The 12,771-nt window shown below is 45.8% G+C and overlaps 1 protein-coding gene across 1 annotated transcript in view; it reads left to right on the top strand.

The window, feature by feature from the left end:
• The window catches only part of KIF17 (kinesin family member 17), a 1,103,253-nt gene that overhangs the window by 464,714 nt on the left and 625,768 nt on the right, over positions 1–12,771 (top strand). The window contains exon 7 of the mRNA XM_069610326.1: positions 5,568–5,715. Within this exon, the coding sequence (XP_069466427.1) occupies positions 5,568–5,715 (148 nt within the window). The remainder of the gene's footprint in view (positions 1–5,567; positions 5,716–12,771) is intronic.

The following is a 12,771-nucleotide window of genomic DNA, read 5'->3' as shown; positions in this document are numbered from 1 at the left end:
GGGTCAGCAGCCTCAGACTCTAAGGATCCAGTACCTCCAAGTAAGAAGTCCCGATTTGAAGCCCGAACACGGTCTTCGGACCCCTTCTATATACAGCCCTACTCCCAATTTCAAGGGGAGACATCCTTTTGCGAGGATCCAGATTTGGGCATGTTGGAAGAGCAAACTGGTACGGGTTACTATGGGGATGATGAGGACCAAGAAGAGGAAGAGGAAGACCCTGAGACCTACAGAGTAGATTCCCCGGTAGAGAAAGAACCCCCGATTACCGACTCCCCTGTCGACAGGCAACCTCTCCTGAATGAAGTTCTGTCCCGAGCGGCAGAACATTTCCACATTGACACCCAGGGTGCTCAAGAGGAGAGGGACTTCGCCGAAGAGTTAGTGGGAGAAAGGAGGCCTGTTGCTCAGGCCAACCCTATCCTTAAGTCTATTCAGAGAAGAATAGACCCTTCACTTTTAAATCCTAACCTCACCAGGGCAGTGAACCACAGGATTGAGAAACTTTTCAGGGCAGCCCAATCAGACCCACTGTATATAAGGGGGCATCTGAAACCAGACTCCCTGATTGTTGCAAACACCCGTAAGAGGGCTGGAAGACCCTTGTCATCGTCCGAAGCTCCTCCCGACAAGGAGAGCAAGAAACTGTATGGTTTGGGCAGGAAAGTAGCCTCCACTTCCGCCTACCAGGCAAGGATTGCCAACTCCACCACCCTGTTGGCCAGCTACAACTGCCATCAGTGGGAAGAAGTCGCGGCACTCATAGACTCCGCCCCAGAACCCTTAAAGAGCCAGTTGGCACGAGTTGCGGTGGAGGGAAGAGCCGTGTCCAGTTGCATTTTAAAAGCAACCTTTGATGCCACAGATAACGCCAGCAGATTGATAGCAGAAGGAACTGTTATCAAGAGACACGCTTGGTTATGGCAGTCTGGATTCAAGGCTGAAACCCAAGCATCTTTGTTAGATGAACCGGTGGAGCCGGATCTGTAGTTTGGTAAGGCGGTCGAGGACGCCCTGTAAAATGCCAAGGACGAGTATGAGACACTCAAATCCCTAGGCCAACTAACCAACAAACCCCCTAATCAGAGAGGGAATGGCAATTTTCGTCGCCCACGTGGCCAAAATTCCCAGAGAGGATCTAACTATTTCCAGGGGCTGGGTACACCGTGGAACAATAATAACCAACAGTCTACCCAGGGTTACGGCAGGGGTAATAAAAGAAGATGTGGTAAAGGTAGAGGCAGTCCCAGTAAAGGAGGCGGCACGCCTCCACCAAAACAGTAATGCTCCGTTTAGGGTCCCTTCTCACGCAACCCCAGTAGGGGGACGCATTTCCAACTTCACCCAAGTTTGGGAAAGGGATCACGTCAGACAGATGGGTGCTGTCCACAGTATCCGCTGGGTACTGCATAGAACTGTTAGAGCGTCCCCGGAACCATCCTCCACGACAAAGAATACATTATTTGGAACACCAGAAGATCCTCCTCGAGGAGATCGTCAATCTGCTAGCAAAGGACGCGATAGAACTCGTCCCGGGACACCAGGTAAACAAGGGTATTTATTCAACTTACTTCCTTGTGCCAAAAACAGATTTGACAATGCGCCCAGTATTGGACTTACGGCCTGCAAACAAGTATGTCAAGCCCCAAAAATTTCGCATGACTACTCTCCAAGAGGCAATCCCCCTCCTAAAAAAGGGGGATTACATGGCAACATTGGACATGAAAGATGCCTATTTTCATATTTCCATGTTCCCAGCACACAGAAAGTACTTGCGCTTCAAGATGGACAGTCGGCACTACCAGTTCAAGGTACTGCCCTTCGGGATAGCTTCAGCTCCAAGGGTATTCACCAAGGTACTGGCAGTGGCGGCAGCACACCTACGCAGGGAGGCAACCCCGGTGTACCCTTATCTGGACGACTGGCTCATCACGGGGGAGACCCCAGTCATTTGCAGAACAAACATTCAAAGGACAATCAACCTCCTCTTCGAATTGGGCTTCTCAATAAATGAGAAAAAGTCAAGTCTGGTGCGAAGCACCTCCAAACAGTTCCTAGGAGCTATCCTAGACACTCAAGAGGGGTTGACCTTTCCTTCCGAGGAAAGATTTCGGAATATACTGCTGCAAATTCCGCAATATCACCCCGGTCGCCAGATAACGGTACGTAAAGCAATGCGGTTGCTGGGCCTAATGGCGTCATGTATTTACCTGGTCCCCCACGCGCGCCTGCGCATGCGTCCCATGCAGGAATGGTTGGCGAAACAGTGGTCTCAGGCAAGTGGTCAGTGGGACGATCTAGTGGTCGTTTCGCCAACACTTGTACAAAGCCTAAACTGGTGGACAAGAGAAAATCTGTCCAAGGGGAAACCCTTTTACGATCCCGAGATACAGGCGGTAGTCACAACCAATGCATGCCTGACAGGGTGGGGAGCTCACCATCTCCACCACACAGCTCAAGGTCTCTGGTCTCACTCAGTGGCCAAGAATCACATCAACCTGCTAGAGCTTCTGGCAGTATTCAGAGCGCTTCAAGCATTCAAGCCCTACCTGCTAAATCTGTCAGTGCAAATCCGGACGGACAGCACTACAGCCATGTTTTACCTGAACAAGCAAGGAGGGACTCGTTCGCCAAATCTGTCCAAGCGTGCCTAGAAAAGTTGGATATGGGCACTCAGACGGAACCTCTTCCTGTCATCGGCGCATGTTCCAGGAGATCTCAATTCTCTAGCGGATGCTCTAAGCAGAGACCCCCTGCCCCAGGAACACGAATGGTGTCTTCACAGAGAAGTCATAGAAGATATCTTCTCTCAGTGGGGTTTCCCCACTGTAGACCTATTCGCCACAAGCGAAAACAGACAATGCCCAGGTGAAGAGAGTCTATGACGCTCGTCCTGGTTGCTCCCATGTGGGCGAGACAACCGTGGTTCCCACACTTACGCAGATTAGCCGTGTGCGAACCAATCAATCTTCCGGCCTGGTACAACCTACTGTCCCAGCACCAAGGTCAAACAGTGCATCCTCAACCCAACTCAATGAACCTGGCAGCATGGCTCCTGAGGTCATAGAGTTCGGACATCTCAATTTACCTCAGAGGTGTATGGACATCCTAAAAGAATCTAGGAAGCCAAACACGAGGCACTGCTACTTTGACAAATGGAAGAGATTCGTTATCTGGTGCCAGAATAAACAAATCAACCCAGTTGATTGCACTCCTTCCACTATTGTTACATACATGCTCCACCTGCTGGATGCAGGACTGGTCTTTAACTCACTAAAGGTACACCTGGCAGCCCTGTCGGCATACACCACTTCCCATAACAAGGTGTTGTGGTGGAAAGTACCAGTAGTTAAAGCCTTCATGGAAGGAGTAAAGAGACTTCACCCTCCTATTTCTAACCCACCACCAGGATGGGACCTTAACGTGGTGCTATCTAAACTCATGGGCCCCCCATTCGAGCCCATGCATAAAAGCAGTCTCAAACACCTGACTTATAAGACGGCCTTCTTAGTAGCTATTACATCTATAAGAAGGGTCAGTGAAATCCAGGCTCAGTCAGTGCAAGATCCTCTCTTTACTGTCCATAAAGATAAACTGGTTTTACGCACACACCCTAGGTTCTCACCAAAGTTTATTTCTAAATTCCACGTGAACCAGTCCATCGAGCTTCCGGTTTTCTTCCAAGACCCACAGAGCTCGGCTGAGGTGAAACTACACACCCTAGATGTGCGTAGGGCGGTCCTCTACTATGTAAACAAGACCAGACCGCTAAGGAAAACAGACCAACTGCTTGTCTCCGTAGCTACAGGCAGAGAGGGGGATCGCGTCTCTAAAGGTGCCATCTCTAAGTGGATTATTAATTGTATCCAGCTGTGTTACTCCCTTTCTGAAAAAAACTCTGCCTTTCACACCAAGAGCCCACTCTACAAGAGGCATTGGGGCCACTCTGGCTTTCATTGCAAATGTCCCCCTTGACATCATTTGCAAAGCAGCTACTTGGAGCTCTATTCACACTTTTACTCAGCACTACTGCATTGACACCCATTCCAAGAGAGATACCCAAGTGGGACAAGCGGTTCTAAGACATTTATTTGCTCGCTAATCTATGCACAGCATGTGGTCTAAGCAGATGCCACAAGCCTCAGAAGGAATACATTAATCACCGTAATCATATTTCTGATGCTTGTATCTGCTTAGATTCACATGCGACCCACCCTTCCTCCCCTCTGAGAGAAGGCGCATGGATGCTTGTAGTCTTACCTTTCTTTATATCTGCTTGGATCATCTGTACTCGCGCTTCTCCTCATGCTACCTCATGTCAGAAAAAATACAATCTGAGGGTCCTACACGCGTGAGGGATCATGGGTACAGTGGACGTCACACTAGGGATAGTATTACTGGCACGCCCTGTGTCGACGCCCATTTTCGAGTTTCAAAAAACAAACTGTAATACTCCGCAGCTTCCACTAAATGTCGGCCTATGCACAGCATGTGAATCTAAGCAGATACAAGCATCAGAAATACGATTACGATGCGTAATGTATCCAATATATATTCAATGAAAAAACTTTGTTAAAGGGACATTATGGTTAAGTTGCACTAATAAAAACCTATGAAATTCAGTAAAAAAAAACGTTGTTAAAAGGACGTTATGGTTACAAGTAAAATCGAAAAACCCCTGAAATTCGCCAGTTATGATAAGCTAAGCAACCATAAATCGCGCCACCACCGTGCACTGCTAAGACTAACACCCAGGACATCAAAGATGACATATATATATTAGCAATTTAACCATAACTACATGGCGGCTACCGCAGGCCATATAATATATATATATATATATATATTCAATGAAAACACTTTGTTAAAGGGACGTTATGGTTAAGTTGCGCTACTAAAAACCTATCAAATTTATTGAAAGAACTTTGTTAAAGGGACATTATGGTTACAAGTAAAATAGAAAACCCCCTGAAATTCACCAGTTATGGTAAGCTAAGCAACCATAACTTGCGCCACCACCGTGGACGAGATCAAAGATGACATTACAAATATAAAAACGCATCTCTTTCTTGTAGATAAGCAATGTGTGCAGGTAACATTAGTATCTAATTCTCCCAGTTTACGGACAAGTGCAGGCAACATGAAAATATCTATTTGGCAGAGATGAGATCAGGAAACCATAGTTCATCCTTTTGAAAGAGCATTGATATTCACAGGGGTGGCATGCTTCTCACTCTCAATGAGCAATTACATTAAGGAGCCTAAATACTTCATCGTTCACAGCAGAGATGAGCACAGGGAACACAAGAATATCCTTCCCACAGAGCACAGATAGGTGAAGGGAATATAATCACAGAGCAGTTATGGTGCAGATGTGGGTACAGGGAACCAGAGTACATCAGTTCCACAGAGCCCAGAGGCAAATGTGAAACAGTAGCACACACAGCATATACAGCCATTCTTCCATTACAACTGCAGACATTATCATTCACAAATAGCAATGGGTTATATAGTCATTGAGGATGTTCGTAGAACTCTTCATGCATTGGCTTTGCCTTTTCCCACAGGAATATGAAGAGAAATTTGCAAAGCTGAAAGCAGAGTTTGAGGCTGAACAGAAATCACGTGCACGGCTCGAGGAAGATATCAGCATCCTGCGGTCTTCTTATGACCAACAGCTGGCCAGTCTGGAAGAAGATCTGAAGAAGCGAGCAGGTGTGTAGCATATTAAACCATCTCAATGTATGCTTGAACTGGATAATGTTGTGTGGTGGAAATGTCTCAATGCATGTTTGAAGGGCTTTAGTACTCTTGCACTAAGGACTGTGGTTAAAATTGTATTGAGGCGTGTAGTAGTATAACATCAAGGCTTGCCATTTATATAAGTGTACGTGCTAACCCAGCATCAGCGTGTATCTCCAATCAATTTACAATTTCATTATTCTCTTTTAAGTTGATGATAAATCAAATGGTGCCAGGAGACTCTCGGTCACAACCATTTGACATAAGGTTAGAGAGCCGTGCATGTCAGGGTCACCAATTTACCTGTACCTGTCAGTTGTGGACAGTTAATGCCATTTGCCAAGGCCCCCATTGTCCTTATAAAATGAACTGTGGACTTTTACGAGTGTGCATGAGAGTTTGAATATACTCGCCATGATTATCGGGTGGTGCCAGAGGTTTTCAGGCTCTCATGATTCCCAATATGCTTTCTAAGGATTGTAGGCAGACGTCATGTCATTGAAGGGTAAACCTTATGTGCTCTAGACCCTCAAAGCCAGTCCTCTTCCTTTTGCAGGTATCCACTCACCACCCACATGTCACAGTTGAGCTTTTAACTCTCTGAGCTATCCAGTATGCTGTTTAATCATCTGTGCTGCTAAAAAGAAACATTTATTAGGATACCGACCCACTACGCTTACCTGTCCCATCCAGTCCTTTAAAAAAAAGAAATATAACATTACTATTATCATGTTTACTACTGGACCATGCCATATTCCTCCATCTTCTAAGCACTGTAATAATAGGAGTTACATTAATAAGACATTTAGCCCCCAGAGCCAATGCATTACCAAATGCTGTCTGTGACACGCACATTTAAGGAGAAATTTCTGGTAAGATAGCTCAGAGGATTAAAGTTAGCCAGTAAAATAGATCAGTGCATTGAATGCTCGTTGCTGCGATCTGTGTATGATCTGCAAATCGCAGGTTGAATCACGTCAAGGCCAACTCAACCTGCCATCCTTTCGTGGTCGATAAATGAGTGCCAACTCTGATTGGGTGATATTGTATGTATATATAATATATGTAAAGCGCTTAGGCGTAAGCGCTACATATATATCACATCATTATTATTAAGTGCTCACTGCTGGCATCTATATGATCTGCAGGTCACAGGTTTGAATCCTAATAAGTTCTACTCATCCTTTTATCCTTCTGAGGTCGACAAATGAGTATTAATATTGTTTTCTTGATAATCATTTTATATGAGTGTTTTGCTTAAATTGCTTTGGTGGAAATGCTATGTAAGTAATTGATTATTATAACTGCCTAAATGTTAGCATCAATAAATCCAAGCATAGGCTCAGAATAATGTCATAGGACCTTGTTACAAGTGTGGTGGTCCGAAAATAACGTGCCGGTCATTTCCTTATCAGCACTCTTTCTGGACCGCACCACTGTTCCATCCACATCTACCCTTGCACGGAGCAGGAGCTCCCATCCTCACTGCTGGAGCAGTGCTCGGCCTTGTGAAGGTGAAGCAGGAGCTTCCCTTCAGCAAGGTAAGCCCTGGGCTTATTTTCCGCCCTGACCGCCGACTGCACCTTCATCCGCGCTATTATGTGCTACGAGCGTAGGTTTCACATACCAACGCCGTGCTCTCCCCATCCAGCCGTGCGAAGCTGCAGAAATTGGTACTAAAGCCAATTCCCTTCGTGTGCACCTCGACAAATGCACATTGCGGCCACTTCAAGATGGCCACCTAGCCCCCTGATGCCTACTGCCTGATCTGCACCACCAGCCTGCCTGGCTACGTATCCCCTGATGGGCCTTTACGATTTACAAATACCCAATCCGGAGCCGGGAGGCGTGAGCCGGCATCCGGAACAAAGGCAAGGAGGAACAAAGGCTACTTCCTGTCTTAGCCTGATCTTGCTTCTTGCCAGAACCCCTGCATCGCCGGATCTGAATTCAAGGCACAATCCTAAGGTACTGTCTGATTACGCGCCTTATCATTACTTCCCAATACAGCCACTCTCAGTGACCTTATTTTCCCGGCTACTATTCTTGTTTATATACCGCTGACACAAGCATATGGACTACCACTAATGTATACCGCCACATATCACTATGCCTCAGATTGCTAGCTTGTATACTGCACCCCCTGCTCTGATTATTCACTCAATGAGCGATCTGCACAAATATTTGTTCTACGCTTAATTGCTCCCACCTGCTTTATGCCTGCCCACTAAGACGCTGCACCTCAGCAGCAACTCAGGTGCCTATGGCTGCAAATGTTTGGATGTACTCAGAAAAATGCACATGTCTAACCCCTTGTTTGATTGTTGAACATTATACTATGGTCTCTCCTGAGAGAGAAGAGAACTTGACCCATGCTTATGCGAGCCTGCTAATAGAAATTGCTATCTGTATCTAGCCTGTCTTTACGGTGGCATCTAGAATTGCTCATAGCCAGATAGCTGCACCTAGTCTTGCTACACTCTGTCAGATGTTACTGCATTCAGCCCGCTAATAGCATAATTATAGCCTATCTGCACTCCGACTTACGCAATTGCACCTAGTCCACTAACTGGACTTAACCTATCTATGGCCTGCTATCCGAAATTGCACCCAGCCTGATAGTCGCATTTAGCCTTCCTGCACTTAGCCATTCTAAATTGTATTCTGACTACTGACATTGCACCTAGCCTGTTAGTCGCATTTAGCCTGCCTGTACTTAGCCATTTTAAATTGTATTCTGACTACTGAAATTGCACCTAGCCTGTTAGTCACATTTAGCCTGCCTGTACTTAGCCATTTTAAATTGTATTCTGACTACTGAAATTGCACCTGGCCTGTTAGTCACATTTATCTGCCTGTACTTAGCCATTTTAAATTGTATTCTGACTACTGAAACCGCACCTAGCCTGTTAGTCACTCCTAGCCTGCCTCTACTCAGCCACTTAGCATGTACACCCTAGGTCTTGGTAAACGTACTACAGCCGTTTACAGGTCACCTTGGCTACCACTGCATATCACCCTCGCCATCATACTAGTAGTACTAACACTTAACTTGACCACCAAAGCTAACACTTTGAGCCTGTGCGCAACGCCCTCTCCAACCCATCTCCCTTACCCCATCATGCTCGACACACAACAACCTAATACAGGATTTAAAATGAACCAATACCAAGATAATACCACCATACAAAGACTACGTGCCCGCCTATCAAAACTGCATGAGCCTCCAGCTAAGAAAATTGAACTACTTAATCTCCAAAAAAACAGTTTCCCTTGAAGGTTACTGCAGATCCCACCAGGAAATATTCCAATCCCAACAGACCTATACTAAATGGCACCAAACAGACCGCTAAAGTTAGTCATAATACTACCTGCCCAAACTTAGAAAGCCACAGACCTTATCTCAAAGGAGCGCTTATAAACACCAGGTCTCTAGTCGCACACGCAACAGAGATATCAGATATCATTCTTACAGACAACTTAGACTTCCTGGCCCATCTCAGAATCCTGGCTACATGACGCGGCAGGCCCTGCCCTATCATTAGCAGTCCTGGAAAACTACACAATTCTACGAGCTGACAGACACACCTCCCGAGGTGGAGGCCTAGCAATCATAGCTAAGATCAGCTTAGACATGAGAATTATCACAACCACCACTTTGAAATCCTGTGAATGCCTCACGGTCAAAATAGCCATCGCTAATTCACAAACACTAAACATCATCCTTATCTACAGACCACCAGGCCCTATTGGAACCTTCGCTGAGGACATTTCTACATCCCTGTCAAATAACCTAAAAAATACATCCCAAACAATAGTGCTAGGTGACTTTAATCTAGGCTACAATGATATTAAGGATATCCAATCTACAGCGATTGCCCTGACCCTGAAAGAGCTAGGATTCTCCCAGAAAGTTAACTTACCCACCCACAATAAAGGTCGTATCCTTGACTGGATAGCAGAACATAACTGCAAAGTAAATATCACGGATTCCGTACCTCAGATCTGGACTGACCACCACCTGCTATTATTCACAGTGACGACTAACCCGGCTACTGTCCAGTCCTCACTTGCCCCACCCTTGCCCACGAGGAACAAAAAACTCATGACAGCGGAAAATCTGATGCCCATCATAATACCTAAACTGAACTCACTCCCAGACATTATGGATCCTAACCTAATGTGTTAGTTGAACAGTATAATGAAGCCATGAACTCAGCCCTCGACCACATAGCTCCGCTCAAACTAAGAAACAGCAAACCGAAAAAACACCTCAACTCATGGTTCACGCCTCATCTAAAAAATCTCAGGCTAACTAAAAGAAAACCATTTGGAGACTCTCCCCATCAGTCGAAAATAAACTCAACCTTTCCAAAGCCTCCTCCCATTACAAGAAAGGAATACAATTAGCCAAACAAGAAACGTATAATACTAGAATATCTAAATCGAAATCTTGTGTCAGAGAATTGTTCAGTATTCTGAAAGAATTGGAAACCCCCATTATACCTCAAGAAAACTGCACCAAGGATAAAAAATGGTGCTCTAGCATACAACTTGCCCTAACAAACAAAGTAGCTAATTTACAAACTAAAATTGCTCTCAAGAAGGCATCTCTAACGCCTCACATCCCCCGGAGCTCTGCGCCACCACCACAGCCCAATCAAAAAGCCTGATTCTGCTTCTCCAAGGTATCGACCATCGAGGTAGAAAAGGTCATTCTGGGACTTAAACCGTCCAACTGTAAAGGCGATCAATGCCCAGCACAATTTATCAAGGATGCTGCACGAGAACTATCGCCATTTATAACCAAACTTATCAACTCCTCCTTTACCACAGGCATAATACCGAATAACCTAAAAGAGTCATGGGTACTGCCACTATTGAAGAAACAAACCCTCGACCCTGCCATTCCCACAAACTTCAGGCCCATCACGACTGTGCCCTTTCTTCTAAAAATACTAGATAAAGTGGCCTACATGCAAATACAAAACTTCCTAGAATCCAACCACCTACTCGGAACCCGCCAATCAGGATTCCTCCCGAAGCATGGGACTGAGACAGCTCTAATAGATCTTAAAGCCCAAATAGACGAATGCAGAGATAATGGCCAATCAGCCCTACTCCTCCTTCGGGACCTATCTGCGGCATTCGACTTAGTGGACCATACAGTCCTATGTAGCCACCTTGACTCTGCAGCCCATTTCTCAAATGAGGCTATAACATGGATCAAGTCATTTCTGAGTAACCGGACTATGAGAGTCTTCGCCCCACCAGCCTCAGCAGACCTGATCCCTATAACCTGCGGTGTACCACAAGGATCTTGTGTGTCATCCACCCTCTACAATGTATTCACGAAGCCCCTCTTTGACGAAATGGATCATCTGGGTATCGCCTACACTAACTACGCAGACGATACCCAGATCCTCCTCCCGCTCTCAGGAGTTTACGCCAAGGATTTGGCTCTAGTGAACAGAATCTATAGCATCGTTCAGGCATGGATGGCCACCCACGGCCTATGCCTGAACGATGATAAAACCGAGATTATCATCCTAGGCACCCCAACCTATATATCCAAACTCAGCCCTGATTATGCCAACTTCATTATTGATGGGAACAACATAAAAGTAGCTAACGAAGTGAAAACCCTAGGATTCTACCTAGACGCCACCATAAACTTTACCAAACAAGTTAACTCTCTAGCCTCTGCTACGGCATACACATGCAAACTTATCAGAGCTAGTAAACAATTCCTCTCCACAGACAGCTTTATACACTTGCCAGAACCCTTATACTATCCAAACTGAATTATTGTAATGGACTCTACATTGGGGCAAATAAACAGAACATTCATAAAATTCAAGTCCTCCAGAACAATGCCTTGAGAGCAGCACTCAAGATTAACAGAAAGGAGAATATATCCTCTATAAGAAGAGAACACAAATGGCTCTCCACATCTGAACAAATTCAACTCAAGATCGCCTCCCTCACCCACAAATGCCTCAATAATAAAGCACCACCATACCTTATGGACAGGTTATGTAAAAGAACCTCATCCAGAGCCACAAGAACAGCTAACGCAAACTGCCTCCAAGTCCCGTGCTTCAAACTCTCCACTATAGGAGGACATAGCTTCCCAGTCAAGGCTGCACAGTTATGGAACTCCCTCCCCCATGACATCAGAGAACCTCAGCCCTTCGCCAACTTCAGACAGAACCTAACCAGGTGGCTGAGAGCCAATGACATCTAACTATTCTACTCTAACCTGCACTACCCTTTAATTGCTCCGCCCTTGACTCCCACGCTCCGCCTTTGACTCCCACTCTCTGCTCCTGGAGCTCACTTACTATGCGATTGAAGTTCCATGTGCAGCACATCACTCTGACATTGGTGACCCGATATGTCACATTGTACATAACTGTATATTACTGCCCCATAACTATGCAGGAAACAGGCACCTGTTTCCCTTTGTTCCTGACCTCTCCTTGTACTTACTTGCCTATTGTAACATAGTTGATGTCTGTATTTCCTTGTACATACCTGCCTATTGTAACACTGTTGATGTCTGTATTTTTCCTACTTATCATGTACCTGTAACTAAGTTGAGCATATCCTTGTCTGTTTGCGCCCGGATGCCCCAGGGTATGGCACGCTATATAAATAATAAACTAAACTAAACTAAACTACAAGAGGGAACGCCAGTAACGACGAGCCGGTAACTACGTCCACTGGGTTACCATCGCCGGTAGCACAGTGAACTGAAACAACAGGACCCTCTGGAAGCCGTGCCGGAAACACTGGCGCCACAGTAACAAGGCTGCATCACAACAGTGGTTTTCCTGGAAACACTGCCACAAAAATTCTGGTGCCACTGGGAAAACCTTGGCAGAAACACGAGCACCACGGAGCAGGCGGTAACCAGGCCCAGGTGTGGAGGAACAGGCCACAAGTGCACACAACGCCCTGAGCTGCACACAATAAGCACTGGGACTGCTGAAAAGGACCACACACACTTGCCAACACAACCATGTT

The sequence above is a fragment of the Ambystoma mexicanum genome, chromosome 8, assembly GCF_040938575.1.
Source record: "Ambystoma mexicanum isolate Mex_15411 chromosome 8, UKY_AmexF1_1, whole genome shotgun sequence".
Lineage (NCBI taxonomy): Eukaryota > Metazoa > Chordata > Amphibia > Caudata > Ambystomatidae > Ambystoma > Ambystoma mexicanum.
This window is presented reverse-complemented; position numbering and strand designations above follow the sequence as displayed.